Genomic DNA, 16534 nt, shown 5'->3' with positions numbered 1-16534 from the left:
GGACTCTCCTGTGAGGGCCATGCTTGCATATGTCGTCTATAGCAATCTATAAAGATAAATGCCCCCCACTATATGCTGCTTACACATAACAGACAGCACAAGCACCCAGTTCCTGGAGTAGAAGCCTAGCAGCAGCGTCCACAGAGCCAGTTATCAGCACTTGTGTGCCAGGACCTGGCATGGACAGTGGCTGCTATTTGGTGAGGAGATTCTCCAGCAATTAAACAGTGTCAGTATTACTAGACTAGGTATTTTTATGATGAAAAAGAGTACAAAGATGATCAATATATATGAAAATAACTGCAGCCTTCTTCCAATTATGGGGCTAACAAATAGAGCTAAGCGCTTCTGTATTGGATCGGTCACAGTTTGCGAAAAGAACAGAGTAGAATGACCGCTCATATCTACTAACAAATTACATCATATCCAAATATGCAAACAAAGCTGCAAGATAGACTACTATTACAGCTACAGTGCACATGCATGTATTTTATTCATACTTGCCTACCTTAAGCTTGCCCTCCCCAGGAGAAGCAAGTCGGCTGTGATGGGGGCGGGGTTTGACAGGTCTCATCATTAAGCCCCGCCCCTTCACTACAAATGACCACAATTGGCTTAAATTTACATAGGGACGGGGCTAAATGACACGATTAATGGAGAATCGCGTCACTTAGCCCCGCCCCCTTCACTAGGAAGTGGGCAGAATGCGGGAAAAATGCCTACCCTTTCAGGGGTGCGGGGGCATTACCCGAAAAATCGTGAGCCTCCCGCGAAAACCGGGAGGGTAGGCATGTATGATTAGATCATCGATCACAGTTATGAAAATTATATATATATATATATATATATATTCCTCCAGGCGCTGCACTCAACGGACTTAGAAATAAAGTTTCCTTCACAAGCTCATAACTGCGCCCGAAACGTTGCAGTTATGAGCTTGTGAAGGAAACTTTATTTCTAAGTCCGTTGAGTGCAGCGCCTGGAGGAGTATATTATTTTTTGCAGCTGGCACCGCGGCAGTTGATCTTCAAGGGAAGGAGTGTGCTGAACCCGGTCGGTGATTATATATATATATATATATGAGTCTACTCCATACTCCAGTGATGGCGGCACTCAGCCATAAACAATGTCACAGACGCAGGATAGTAAATACCAACATTTCAGCACTCTTTATTGTATCATCATCAGGGTACAGCAATATACTAACAGTAAAAACTCACCTTATATCCCCACCAACATGTGCACGCCATGGACGCTAGATCCGGAGATGGATGTCACAGCCGCGACCCAGCACCACAAACCTTGGCGCCGAGTCACACGGATGCAGCACAACCAGGGACATGATCCGCTACCATGGCAACAAGTGTGAACAAATATTCACATAACATAATGCCAAATTACAATGATACCAACAATGGTATATAACTATGGTACATTCAAAACATAAAGTCTAATCATGGTGACTTAAACACACACAACAATCATAATAAAGCTAAAAAAAAAATCCTTAACACCACCGGGATCAATACCCAGCAATCAAATGGGACAAAAACTGTTCATCAGAAAACCTATATAAACATTATTCATGAATAAACGACATACTAGCACCCCGGACCGACGACCGTGAGTGAGTGGTATTATATTCCAAACGGTATAGATAAATAGAGCTCAAATTATGCAAAAAAATACATACGTGGATATAGTTCGTGTCTGAATCACAATATTAAATCACCCCAGACATACGTCCATAGGTAAAATAGCAATCAATCAAGTCTATGGAGGTCCACCTAATGCAAACCGGACAGGAAAAAAGGTAGAAGAGATTCCTAACAATGGGCCTGATTCAGAGCCGGTCGCTATTTGCGGTCGTTCGTTCAAAAAAAAGGGGTGGCTATTCAAATGAACCGTTCGCTCTTTGCGGCCTGTTCACGCCTCTAGGTCTGAACGAGCGAACAAAACTTGCGGTCGTTTTTTGGGAAACTACGCCCCCTGGCCGCTCGCATCCTACGTCATGTCCGCTATTTATTAGATTAATCGAGTACATCGACCAGGGTATGAGCTGCTCGCTATTCTTGTGGTTAGTTTTTGCTACCAAAATTTTGCGAGCAGTTCTGGCTATAAAACAACCCAGTGACGTGCTCAATGACGCTGCTGTTTTAATTATGCACACCCATAAAACGCCCGTTTTGACATTTAAGCACGCCTGCGATCGGATCTCCACTCCCCGTTTTCAAGCACCTTCCCCTGTTACCACCCACATACGCCTCTTTCTGTCACTGAAATTATCAGGCATTCGCTATTTTGCGAGCACATGAATTTCGACCGCACTGACTGGTTCGCGCATGCGTATAACGGTCCGTACGCATGCGCAGTTGGGCAAACATCGCTCGGAGCGAACGAGCGGCTCTGAATCAGGCCCAATATGTTATAAGAAGCAATGAAGACCCAAATTTTCGTTTAACCCCTTAGGGGAAAACGTCTCCAAGCGATAGATCCAGCGGGTTTCACATTGTAATAATTTAATGGAACGGTTACCACCTCTCAAAGTAGCCGGGACATGGTCGATTATGATATATCTCAAGGCTGATAAATTGAGGCCAGCTTTCGCGAAATGCCTTGCGACAGGCTGGTCACTAATACCCATTGAAATCACAGTCCTGATGGCCGAGCGATGCTGGGTCATCCGGCCCCGTGAAGTATGGTCCCTCTTCCTAACATAGCTCAGCCCGCAGGGGTACATAATGAGATAATCAACATTCTTACTTGTACAACCCAACTGATGACGAATCATATATCTTTTACCACTGAGTGGATGACAAACAGAGTCCCCGGGGGACATATGTCACATATCTACTGTACAAGTTAAACAGATAAGACACTTATAGCATCCATTACGCTGTCAAAGAAAATTTTCAGATTCTTTTTTATTAAAATTAGAGATATCTCTGTCCTCACCACCCAGTCACGGATGTGTTTTCCCGTGACTGTAGCAAGGCATAATGGTAGTTTCCCTTAAATTAAGATCATTGATATTAACGGTTTCCCTCTCCTGTCAAAGACCATTTCAGATTTTAATAAATGGTCTCATCTTCCCCTATCATATCTGGGTAGATGTCACCTATATAAGATGATATGTTTTCCCAGATTCCTTTATATTGCGCAGATGCTTCCAATAATTCCACCTAAAAGATTTCTGGCAATTTTGAATAAAGCACTGACAAAATTTATATGGGCAGGTAAACGGCCGAGAATATCCCTATTTAAATTGCAGCAAAAGAAGGAGTTAGGAGGTGTTAATTTACCTTGTCTTCGTAATTGTACCCTGGCCGCAAATTACAGAGTGGCGCTGGATTGGATCGGGGACTCTGATGTTTACATGCAAAGACATATTGAACAATCCTTTACTCCTGACTGGAGTCTGGTTTCCCTATTACACACTCCTCGAACATCTCTCCCTGCTTCACTTAAAAGACAATATTTTGCTATATTCCACATGTATGGCGTGGGCACTGATTAGATTTAGTCTAAAAGTACCCAAAACTAAATCTTTCTGCCATTATGGGGGAATCCATGTTTTCCACCTGGCCAGAATTCATCTATTTTTAAAACATGGCATGCTGCGGGACTATGTTATATTTATCAATTCTTGAATATAGAAGATTTAACTCCAATTACTAGATCGCAATTACAAGACAAATTTCCCTCCCTTTCTATCCCATTATTTCCGTCTTTACAAGCTGTCAGCTATGCGCAAACTTCCTTAAGGAGTCAAAATTTTAAGTTAGATCAGCTATGCTCTCTTGATAGGATACTATATTATAAGCCTAAAGACCCCCTTACTACTTCCACCATATATACACAATCCCGTCCTGAGCTTGATTTGGAAACTGGTTTGGTAGGCTTGTTGAAATGGAACGGGGTATTCCCTGATCTTACCATGGCAAACATGCTAGAAGCCTATATGAGGCTGTCTTCGTCCATCCTTAAAAACCTATTTCCAAAGGGGGTAGAGGTCTCCCGGATTTTAAGCTTTACTATTTAGCCTCACACTTTTCCCAAATAGTGTCCTCCTACTCCCCCCATGGAACGTCCTCCTGGCTTGATATTGAATCTAGATATATCAATTCCCCAGACCTATCTTCCCTATGGGGCCTACAGAAGAAACACCGTCCTCCTCCCTCTAATCTTCCTCCAACACTCAAATTCCTTTCAAAGTCTTATACTCATTTAAATTTAATATTACTACTCCTATATCTCCTCTTACTCCCATATGGGGTAACCCCAACTTCCCCCCAGGTTTACATGCGGCCCGTATGAAATCGTGGAAAACAGCATCCCTCAAATTTCCTGCTGGTTTTTGTTCACAGGGGCTCTGGCTCTCCCTATCAGATCTACAGCTGCAATATCCAAACCAATCTCTAAATCCCTTTGAGTACTTCCAAATACGACATTTTTTAGGCTCCCTACCACAGACCCCACTTCTCCGCGACCTCACTCCTTTTGAAAGACTCTGTAAATATTGCCCTATGTCCAAAGGGATGATCTCTCAAATATACGGCATCCTCAATGATGCTGTTCTGCCTACTAATAATCCCCATGAATCCTCGTGGGAGATAGATCTTGGCCCTCCACCTGATGGAGAGGCTTGGGACAGCATGAGACTGGCAATTGCTAAAACCTCTATCTCTACCCGCCTTAAAGAAACATCTTATAAATTGTATTACCGTTGGTATTATACCCCAGTTCGACTTTCCCATATGTTCCCTTCTGCTTCAGCCCTCTGCTGGAGAAATTGTGGCCTCCGAGGTACCTTAACTCATATCTGGTGGACCTGCCCGACCCTTGAGCCTTTTTGGACCTCGGTTCATGCTCTTCTGAACACGGTCTTTGGAGACCCGATCCCAAAAGACCCATGGACCTTCCTTTTAAGTTACCCCCCTCCTGATCTGAGTAAACGCTCTGTTAAGTTGTTGTCCCACATTTTAGTCGCAGCTAGAAGTTTGATGGCCCGTAATTGGAAAAACCCTCTTCCACCGACTCTCTCTGCCCTAAAATCACAAATCCGACATATAGCGGAAATGGAAAATATTACCTACTATCTTCATGATAGAGGCCATATGTCCTCTCAAGTTTGGGCTCCATGGCTCTCATACGACAACACCTCATTACCTCTGCCCCCTGCGCTCACTACCCATATGTGATTCATGCGCGATGGTTGAGTCTGATCCCCCTAATCCGACTTCCCTATGCAAACCTCCCTAACTGACTGAATATTCCTTTCTCCTGTTCTCCAATTGGCACGTTTTTCTTTCTTTCTACCTTATAACACTACAGCATTTGGATTTTTCTATAATGTTTTGTTTCTCTTGATAGTCCTGTTCCCATCCTCCCCAATACCCTCCCACACCTTCTACTTACTCCTTTCCCCCCACATGCTTATTGCTATTCATTTTATTTGAAAAAATGGCTCATGTACACTATTCATTGTATTTGTGTTTATCTATGTTATTTTTTTATATGAGCTTTCTAAAAAAAAAAAAAAAAAAGTGGTACCCCCGATGCAGATATTATGCACTGTTTATGGTCTTGTTCTCAAGTCCAGTAATTTTGGAAATTTCTCCAAACTTATATTAATATTATATTGAAAATGGAGTTTACGATTACTAGTGAATGGGTTTTTTGTGGGATATATCCAACCTCTATGGAAGGTAGATTAATAAAGGGGAATCACGTTATACTGATTAAATTGGCAGCTGCTGTAAAAATGACTATTCTGTCACACTGGATCTCGTCAGAACCTATCCCCATACACTTATTACATACCAAATTTTCCTTATTATTTTTTATGGACTGGACCGAAACTTCTTTGCACAAAGAGAAAATGACAGAAAGGTTTTTTGATGTTTGGCTCCCATATGCATTGCGAAAATGTTTCGGTTTAACATGGTACAAATTGGAAGTTTTGTCCACAGGTGTACCATTCTAATACATTTAAATGGTTATGCGTTTTGCTTTGTATTTGATAGGGCGTAATATGGATATCTTTTTGTCAATGTTTCATGGTTCTAAAATATATACCTTCTAATCTATTTACCATGTTTATTCAACCCGACATTGTAATATTTTTGTATTTTGTAATTTTTGCCAAACGGTCAATAAAAATTTGTTGAAAAAAAAAAATAAAAAAATTAAGATCATCATCCTGTACTATGGGCCATCATTTCCTAGTGCTATTTCTAATGTCATTACTCCCTTATGTTTTTAATGTATCATATTTATATACAATTTTTGGTGTCATTGTAATTGGGCATTATGTTACGTGAATATTTGTTCACACGTTTTGCCATGGTAGCGGATTGCCTGGTTGTGCTGCATGTGTGTGTCTGGGTGGCGAGGTTTCCTAACTGTGATTGATGATCAAATACGTGCACGGAGGGCACCCGGCGCAAATAGATTATCTGTATGGGAGTGCCGCCCTATTTGGACATAGATATAGAGACTGCTTTTTTTTTTTTTTTTTTTTTTTTTAGTCATCTTTCCACTGTAGTTAATAGCAATCTATGATGTGCTACTGTAGTTAGCCGATATTGAAGCCTACTTTAAGTTATTTACGATTAGAAAATACAATTGAAACCACAGCTGGATCATCCATTAGGCAATGTAGGCTCATACCAAGGGCCAGCGTGCACTGAGGGGGAACAGATTACCCCATTTTTAAAAAAAACATTATTGTACAATTGAATGGAGTCTAATCCAGTATGTTGCCTAGAGCCCCGCCCCACGGTCTTACTGTAACACTGTGAAAACGTGAGTTAGTCAATAATGGTGACATCACACGTCAAGACGGATTGCCTATAGCTAGAATTCTTTTTGAATTCTCGTCACTTACAACATGTATAGAAAATATTGAACACAACAATCTCAACATTCTTCTATACAGAAGTGTCCAGCCTGTTAGCCCTGCGGACAAGGCCGACTTGGGAAATTTGTTTCAGGCAGCAAAATGAACAAAATTGATTTAAAACCAAAATTTCGTAACTGTAAAAGTCTACATCAGTGATCATAATAAGTAACAGTTACAATATTTGTAATCTTTGTGGTAGTTTAAATAAGGGATGAGTTTTTTTGTTACCACTTTAGTTAGTCAAATGTCCAATGACACTGCATTCTGGAGCCAAATTTTCCCATACCATAGCAAAATGAATTATTAGGTAGTGGGGAGTATCATTCTCGCGACCATCAACCTGATCGCCCGCTAAAGCTGTGCCAGGAGGCCGCATTTAAAAAATCAAGCGGCTGCCCTCATTCAGAGAGCGATCGCTTCTTGCGACCGCCTCTGAATGAGGGCCAGTGTGTGGCATAATGGGAACTGGATGCACTTCAGTGTAGCATTATGTGAACTGGGGGCGCTGTGTGACATAAGGATGTGAACTGGGGGTGCTGTGTGGCATAAGGATGTGAACTGGGGGCGCTGTGTGGCATAAGGATGTAAACTGGGGGCGCTGTGTGGCATAAGGATGTGAACTGGGGGCGCTGTGTGGCATAAGGATGTAAACTGGGGGCGCTGTGTGGCATAAGGATGTGAACTGGGGGCGCTGTGTGGCATAAGGATGTGAACTGGGGGCGCTGTGTGGCATAATGTAAACAGAGGACGCTGTGTGGGATAGCATGGGAGAAGAACACGGGGGGGTGGACTTTGCAAGTTAGAAGTGGGGGGTGAGCGGGTTAGAAGTGTACTTTTCAGGAGTGGCAGCGAACTGAGCAGGTGAGAAGTGCGGTGGGGGTGGGTGGTAGTCATAACTAGACCTATGGCTATGGGGGCCCCATAGGTCTAGCTATGCCCCTGGTCATTAGTAGGGGCCCACGTAAACCTTAATGCAGCCCTGATTAGAGCACTTTTTTCTCTACACATTTTCTACATTAGGGGACAGATCGGAGCTCCTACATGGTCTAACCTCGGGAATAAGACTCTCCTCCATTTTGCAGGCGATGAATAGGCAGCTGGCAGCAAGGAGCTGGAGCAGATATGTGCGGATACTATGAACCTTCATGTAGGAATTCATTAGGTAAACAGCAAGGTAGAGGGTCTCCTCCTGCAGGCCCAGATATTCCTGCTCAAAAACAATGAGAAATGAGCCAGAGAGGTTTGGCGAGCATTACAGAGAAATAATTCTGAAACTCCTTTATAACAAGTTGGGTGTTTAAACTTTGAGAGGAGCCACTAAGTACTCTGTGCTATTCTCTCAGACAGTGGCTCCTCGTTTGCTTCCACACCCCTCACACATCACATACAGCTCTGCCTTCATTTACATAATCATGAGGCACAGAGAGGTTACTGCCTAACACAAGATACACTCAACTCCTGAAATCCTCTTTGCTGCGGTGAACCGGATTGGCTACAGTTTCTCTATCCTGATCTAGTTCAACTGGGGAACAAAAGATGAAAAGCACAAAAATATGCTTAGATCTTAGTCAAAAGCACCTTAACTCGGTCAAAGATACTCCGGCATTTGCCGGACATCAGCGAGTTGCCAGCAGAGAATAATGCTATTTTTGTACTTGTTAAATCCTTTTCACTGATACAGTACCGAGACAAGAGCTTAAGCACATTAAATTTACCTGCACAGATTAAAATATCCTCTGCCTCTAGCCCTCTATACCCTGACTGACTACGGCAATGGCGGAACTAGCGAATGATGGCCCCAGGTGCAAAGATATACTATGAATGTCCTCCACAAAACAGAAGAAAACCGAATTGTCCTACCACACCTGCTGCTGTTTGAAATGAACAAAATAATTTTTTGGTTCTGTATTACACATCATGGTTCTAGGTGATGAGATGGAGTCAAAGTCAACATTTACAATGTTGATGGTTATGTCAACATTGAACATGTCGCCATCTGTAGAATGTTGACAGGTTTACAATGTTGATATGGGAAATGTCGAAATTTTGCAGGGACCAGAGAGTTAGGCTACAGCAGCAGAAGTTTAGGGTTCGGCTCTAAGAGGGGAGGTTAGGATTAGGTACTATAAGGAGGGTTAGGGATACTCACCACCCAGAAGCGCCGCAGGATGAACTGAAAGTCCACATCAGCTGACCACTGGACCCGGAACACACCACTGGAGCTGCCGTACCTGGTAAGCCACCACTGGATCACCAGGAACATTTTGTTGGCAGTCTAATCATGTTGATATTTCATCAGTGTCGACATAATAAATGTCAACAAAATATACTACACCCCTAGCAGGGATGTGTAGGCAAGGGCATATTTATAATGGGTGCAGGGGTGTGCGGTGCACATGGACCCCTGGGTCCAGAGGCATCCTGAACCAAACACCTTGCACCCATATTTTTCTTACCTCTTCAGAGTCCCACGTCGGCGCCAGCGCTGTAAAACGTCTGGAAAATGGCCGCCACGGCCATTTTCCCGTCGTTTTGCGCATGCGCAGTGCAGGGAAAATGGCCACTGCGGTCATTTTCCCTGTGACCTGCGCATGCGCTACAGACTCTGGGCACACTCTAGTCCCCGAAGTCTATTAGTGCGGCGCTGGCAGAGCTGTGCTCAGTGCACTGCCGGCCGCCGGAATGAGAAGAGGGGGCACGTAACAGAGAGTGCACATGGGCCCCATCCTTTCTAGAAACGCCCCTGTCATACACCTGAGATTTTATATAAAAATGATTAGAATAATAATACAAAGAAGATATTTATAACTTGTAAACATCTTTATTTATTGTAATCATTTTAATAGTTAACACTCACCAGCTTTGTGAAGCTCCCTGGGACTGCAGGGAGATGAGAGAAGAGGCAGCAACAGCTCAGCCTTACTTCTGTATAGTCAGACACTGCTTGCAGAGCTGGGGGTGGGGCCACACGACGTGCAATAAGCTGCACAGAAGGAGAGCTAATAGAGGCATGCCTCAGGTTAGGGGGGGCGTGCCTTGAGCACTGATGGACACCATGGATGTGTCATGTGACCAGGAAGTGCACTGCAGTGTTTAGAGATCAGAACTCAGTCAGCAGCAGCAAGAGAAGACAGTGATGCAGGTAGGAGAAATTTTCCTGGGCAGCATAGAGAACTTAGGGGTAAATTTACTAAAGTGTGGGTTTTTAGAAGTGGAGTTAATGCCCATAGCAACAATCAGATTATACTTATTTTTCTACCACCTTCTACAAGATAATAGCTAGAATCTGATTGGTTTGCTAGGGGCAATAACTCCAGTCCCAGTGGGGGGACTCCAGCCATGCAGTCCCAGTGGGGGGACTCCAGCCTGCGAGTTCATGAGAGGGTGCTGTGACTCCAGTCTGCTGCTGTGCCCGATTCACCTCACAGCTGCGAGGAGGAGAGTGGCTCCATGTTGGCCGGCAGTCTGGGTACCATCAACCGTTGGTGGCTAACCATTGATGGCTAGCCCCCACCTGACCCACCCCATTTGAAAATGGGAACCCTGTCCTCACTTTTCCTATGCAGGTCCCGTTGGCAACAGGTGAGGAAAAATAAAATAAAATGAAAGTAAAAGCGATGAAAAATGTAAAGGGCCCAAGCTTCATTGTACCCCTCGTCCTCCTTGGGATGACAGAGAAAAAAAATTGTTCTGCTGAATTCCACACCCGCTGAAGCTGGACCTATGCAGAATGTGACATGCAACCCCCACCAAAAGAATTGCCTTGGGCTGCAGGCAACATCACATGCGTGCACCTGACACACATTCTACAGCGTTTGACGTTAAAGTGGTTATTCCAGAACTCTGTATTCTATCACCAAGGTTTTCCTGCTTCAAGCTTATGTTTCTAATAGTTCCTCTAAACATTCTTCACTTTTTACACTCCAGCCAGTGTTTCTTTACCTCAGTCTTAAAGTTTTCACAACAGATCATGGTTAAGTATTTCTGTCTATGGAAACAAGCGAGATAATTACTGATCCAGCTAAATAGATTAACTTGGCTGCGCATGGTTAAAGAAATCCACACAACATGACCTGTTGGTGGCACTTGAGGACTGGAATTGAGAACCCCTGCACCAGACTCAAGGGCTAGCTGGCAACTTTTAGCCTGGGGGGCAAATGCATGCAGGTGGCCCTGGCAGAGGGGTAGCGTGTAGCCAGGGTGCCCGAAGAACATGCGTGCTATGGCGCCCCCCCCCTCAAGTGTTCCAGGGAGGAGGCGAGTCCATATGGGATTAATGTAAAGTAAAAATAAAGATTAGGAACAGCCCCGTCATGGTGCCCATATGCAGTGCCCCAGGAGAGGATCCCCTTATGCAGGCCTCCAGTAGTGCCCCCAGTAGTGATCCCCCTATGCAGTGCCCCCAGTAGTGGTCCCCCCTGTGCAGTGTCCCTTGTGCCCCCAGTAGTAAGCCCCTTATATAGTGCCCCCATTAGTGGTACCCCTATGCAGTGCTCCTTATATAGTGCCCCCAGGAGCAGTCCACACCCCATGCAGTGCCCCAATAGTGGTAAACCCTTATGCGTGCCCCTTAAATAGTGGCCCCAGTTGTAGTCTCCCCCCTATGCAGTACCCCCAGTATTGCCCTTTTTATAGAGCCCCCAGCAGTGGTCCCTCGATGCAGTGCCCCCAGTGGTAGTCCCCTCCCCCCTATGTAGTGCCCCTAGTAGTAGTCCCCTCCCCCCTATGCAGTGCCCCTAGTAGTTGTCCCCTCCACTTGTAGTGCCCCTAGTAGTAGTAGTCCCCCCTTGTAATAGTAGTCCCCCCTTGTAGTGCCCCCAGTAGTAGTCCCCCCAGTTGTAGTCCCCCCAGTTGTAGTCCCCCCCCCTTGAAGTGCCTCCAGTTATAATCCCCAGTAGTGGTCCCCCCTTGTAGTGCCCCCAGTAGTGATCTCCCTCTTGTAGTGCCCCCAGTAGTAGTCCCTTCCTCTTGTAGTGCCCCCAGTCCAATAGTGGTTCCCCCTTTGTAGTGCCACCAGTAGTCCCCCCCTTGTAGTGCCCCCAGTATTAGTCCCCCCCTTGTAGTGCCCCCAGTAGTAGTAGTCCCCCCCTTGTATTGCCCCCATTAGTAGTAGTCTCCCCCTTGCAGTGCCTCCAGTAGTGGTTCCCCCTTGTGGTGCCCCCAGTAGTGGTCTCCCCCTTGTAGTGCCAGCCTCCCCCCCAGTAGACACACGTAGTAAAAAAAACAACCACTTACCTGAATCCCCGCTCCCGCCATCCGCTCCTCCGTCTGTCCTTCCCGGGCATTATGGGAGAGACGTCATATGATGTCATGACGCCTCTCCCATTGCCCACTGCGGGAAGATGGAGCAGCTCCTGCAGTGGGCGCAGCAGCTAATGAGAGTCTGACAGACTCTCATTGGCTGCTGATCAAAACAAACACACAGCTGCCGGAGCCAGCGGCTGTGTGTTTGTCACTTGTGTAGCGCTGACTGAACTCCGTCCGGTCAGCGCTACACACGTGGTGCAGTCTGTGCCACAGTGACACAGTCTGCACCGCGGCCCGTGGCCCGCATGACGCTGCGGCCCGGGGGGCACCTGGCACCCTGCCCCCCGGTCCAGCCCGCCACTGACCAGACCATTAGGACAGACTGAAGGTAAGCCTGGTCAGTCAGAATAAGAACAGATTCCAACAAGAAATAGGGAATGGTCCCGATAGGATACGCACGTGAACTTGGACTAACCAATCCACCAGCATGGTCCTCATTTCTGTGGTCACAGACTTCGGAATGTCACCTGCCCGAAACACATACTTGCACTGGTTCTTCTATGGGGTTTAGACAGAAGACTGTTAGAAGAGATGGAGACATTTTCATCTGGCCTCTCGGGGTGTTTTTCTCACCATCATACAACTGAAGATATCAATGACATATTCTTGCTCAACATGCATGTCCAACTCCAGGATGGACTGAGCTAGGTCCTCCTCCCAGGATCCACATATGGAGGGTCCCGAAGAAGAGACAGCCACTTGAATCCGATTATCTGTGACCTCTGGAACTGCTGAGAGATATACAGTACATCCATTTATGTTTCTTGAAATAGTACACATAAAGGTCAATGTATGTAAATCCAGTCTGTGTCTATTATATATAGATGCCCAGTGCTATCTGATCCTGTCCTGATAATAATGACCAGTCAGAAGATCTCTCTTTATTAGATACAGAGACCCAGTGCTGTCTGATCCTGTCCTGATAATAATGACCAGTCAGGAGATCTCTCTATATTAGATACAGAGACCCAGCACTGTCTGATCCTGATAATAATGACCAGTCAGAAGATCTCTCTATATTAGATACAGAGACCCAGCGCTGTGTGATCCTGTCCTGATAATAATGTGCAGTCAGGAGATCTCTCTATATTAGATACAGAGACCCAGCACTGTCTGATCCTGTCCTGATGATAATGTCCTGTACAGAGGTCTTTGCATAACCCAAAAATCTGTGCTCACCTTTTCTCGATATGGAGTTTATCACTGCAGCCACAACTTTGTCAGTCACAGAGGTTTTGGAGCATAGAAAGAGACTTTTCTTCTGTTGGAGAACAGAACATACATACATACATACATAGTAATAGGTTAGGTTTGACATTTTTAATCCTTTACATGGGGTTTATTTCCTCCCAGCAATCCAAAGGATGACATCCCAACTTCATATAAATAATATTTTATATATTTAAGTACATTAATAAGAAACAACTTCTATTTACAAAGCATCACCGAGTAATAATTACACTCATTCTTCTGTGCCTCAGTCATGTTTGTAGTGACTTCCAAGGGCTCTATTTACTACAATCCGCATTTTGAATGCAGATTGTAGTGTGATACTACCGACTGAATTTGCATTGTGAATTCAGGCAATATCATAGGGATTTACTAAAAATCCCTTGCAGGGACAGAGATTGCGATAAAGCTCCCCTCCGCAGCCTTATCATGGTATTTTCGCAAAAAATACAGTGACAAGTGCCTGAGCATCCGTCGATGGGCCGCCACTAAGCCCCACCCCTGCCACTAAGCCCCACCCCTGATTGCAACCCCCCTCCTTTAATTACGCTTACCTCCGTTGTTCGGTGCTCCAGTGATGTCCTCCGTGGCTCCGGTCAGCTGACATCCCATCCTGCACCGGGACCCGGTCAGGTGACGACCAGCCCCAGTGCAGGATGGGAGACCAGCTGACCAGAGGGAGGACATCACTGGAGCACCGATCTTCGGTCCTTGGACTTAGGTAAGTTTTTTTTTTTTTTTTTACTCATTTTTTTTTTTCTTTTTTCTTGCAGTGTATCAGCGTGTGGTCTGTTTAAACCACATAGCTGATCACTGGGGCCGGCTTCAGGCTCTGCTTTGCCTTTTAGAGCAGAGTAGGAGTCCGGTAACCGGGGAGACCCTGGATAACGCCACCTCCAGCTGGCGTTATTATCACATGGCCTCCCCCGGTATTTTTTCACAATTTATTTTTAGTAACTTTGGCCAGATCACATTTCCCATTACAATTATGGGAAATGCGATCTGCTTACTAAAAATAAGTGATAACTAGGGCTTGGAGTAGAATTTTACGAATTCTACTCCAATTGCCCTGTAGAAACTTTAGGTGATACTAAAATAATGTGAGAAGGGTTTTCACGCCGGCTGACCAGATGTCCTTACATCTCGTTGGTACCGCTTCCTGCGAAGCAGGAAGTTCTCCCGATCCGTGCTGCTATAATACATCTCCCTCAATGTGTTTTATGCTGATAATTGCATCAACCATAACACTGATAACTGTGTGCTCTCAGAAGTAGGTGCAGCTTCATGACATTTTTCGGATATTGGCCAATGGATCGGGTGACGCAGCCATCCTTAATTAGAAACCCTGGTATAGTCCCTTCTTTCCCTTAGACTGTTAGGACCTTTGATGATTCTGTCCTCATGCTGACAGCTTACTTGCACATCTAAGGTATAGGACTTTGCAATTGTTTCTTAACTCAATTTTTCCACCATCCAATATGACACCAATAAATGGCAATCCAAGGCATCTTCAGATTTGTGGATCACTGACATTTGGGGAGTAATAACAGAGTTGTGTTTTCCAATGGCTTACCTTCAAAACAAACATATAATTCCCAGTCAGACAGTCTGAGATCTACCATAACAGTACTTATCTTACATGTCATCCCTGTAGAATTTGTCGTCTGTTTGAATTGGGAATTTAATTGGAAAGCCGACAGCTTGCATGCTTGACATCATTGGAAGAGACAGCCACACTGCCTTCCAGGCTCAAATTCCCAAGTAAATCACAGCCACACAGGTGCAAAGTTAATTCAAACACAATGGGAAAGGCAGTGTCAAGTTTCATTCAGTCAAGTGCGTTTTATATCCGAAGTTTAAAAGAATAAAAAAAAACAAAAAAAAAAACACTTTACGTTGTACTACAGACATTTTGTAATGTAATCTGGTGATTCTCCACATTGGAAAAACAGGCTATCCGCAGCATTAGTCTTACATTAATCAAGTAGTAACTGCCATAATCAAAACTTTATATCAATAAAGAATAAGTAATCACGTAAATAGGTTTCTAGCTTTAATTCTCGACAATTTAACAATTTTGGATCGGGATGGTGCAACAAGTGAAATGGTCTATAGCAGTGTTGGGCAACAAACGACCCCCCCAAGCCTTCACCTTTTTGCTCCCCCATCTCCTTCCTGCCCCTGACTTCTATAAATAATTTTTTTTCTTTTAAATAGTATATATTTAACCGGAATTATTTCTTTCTCATATTAAAACAAGAACTTTTCATACGTAGAAAAACAATAAGCAGGTGCTGGATGCAGAGACAGTACGCAAAAGGGGAAAAAATTAGGCAATACAGGGCCTGATTTATTACGGATCAATATTGCGATCGCAGCTGTGAAAATATACCAATGTTTGCAACTGCTCAGCCAGCATAGAGACGCCTAGTACCGCTTTCTCACATCCGTAAGACCTCGCAGTCCTGCGCATACATCGGTAACATCGGACCCTCACGCAGAATGACAGCAAGTCTGATCTGTCTCAGAAATTGCAAGTCTTGCCGCTCGCGGCGAGTATGCAAGCTGCGAATGCCGTGGCTAATTTATGCACGCCCAGGAAACGGCATTCAGACAGACAGGCACGCCTGCGTTTCTCCCACCACTCCCTCGTCACCACCCCCCAAATGCTGACGTCCCAACACTCACTCTGCAGTGGCTTTGTATCTGCATATGTGATCGCACTGCGATCGCAATACTGGCCTGCGCACCCCATCGGCCAACCTGTGTATGCTGTTGCAATTGCGATCGTGATGAATCAGGTTCATAGTCCTGAAATTTTGGATTAGGCCTGGAAGTTATCCCAGACCTGAGGGCAAAGAAGGGGGCTAGTGGTGTGGCTGGAGTCTTAATGGGCTCACTATTCAGCAAGTGAATGGGACTGTCGTGCGCCCCAATAAGTGCATCTTCAGGGGTTTCATTGTCCATGATTATGGGTTTTATGACATCTTCAGTCGGTGTCAGGGGAGGTGAAGGTATTGGCATGTTGCGCTCATACAAAGCACCATCAGATTGCACCACATACTGTAGCTGTTGGGCCTGTTGAAATACTTG

The 16534-nt window shown here is 44.8% G+C and overlaps 1 protein-coding gene across 3 annotated transcripts in view; it reads right to left on the bottom strand.

Moving 5' to 3' along the window:
- The window catches only part of CCNP (cyclin P), a 42308-nt gene that overhangs the window by 4593 nt on the left and 21181 nt on the right, over nt 1–16534 (bottom strand). For 2 of the 3 annotated variants that reach the window (XM_088450101.1, XM_088450100.1), the window contains 4 exons: nt 13391–13472; nt 12785–12942; nt 12611–12709; nt 7956–8111 (listed from right to left, as the gene is read on the bottom strand). In XM_088450101.1, coding sequence (XP_088306227.1) covers nt 7956–8111; nt 12611–12709; nt 12785–12942; nt 13391–13472 — 495 coding nt within the window. The remainder of the gene's footprint in view (nt 1–7955; nt 8112–12610; nt 12710–12784; nt 12943–13390; nt 13473–16534) is intronic. The other variant, XM_088450102.1, reaches the window with a different exon arrangement.

Source organism: Taudactylus pleione, unplaced genomic scaffold (assembly GCF_031769625.1).
Source record: "Taudactylus pleione unplaced genomic scaffold, aTauple2 ptg000507l, whole genome shotgun sequence".
Lineage (NCBI taxonomy): Eukaryota > Metazoa > Chordata > Amphibia > Anura > Myobatrachidae > Taudactylus > Taudactylus pleione.
Note: the sequence above shows the minus strand (reverse complement) of the source record. Positions and strands in the feature narration are given on the sequence as shown.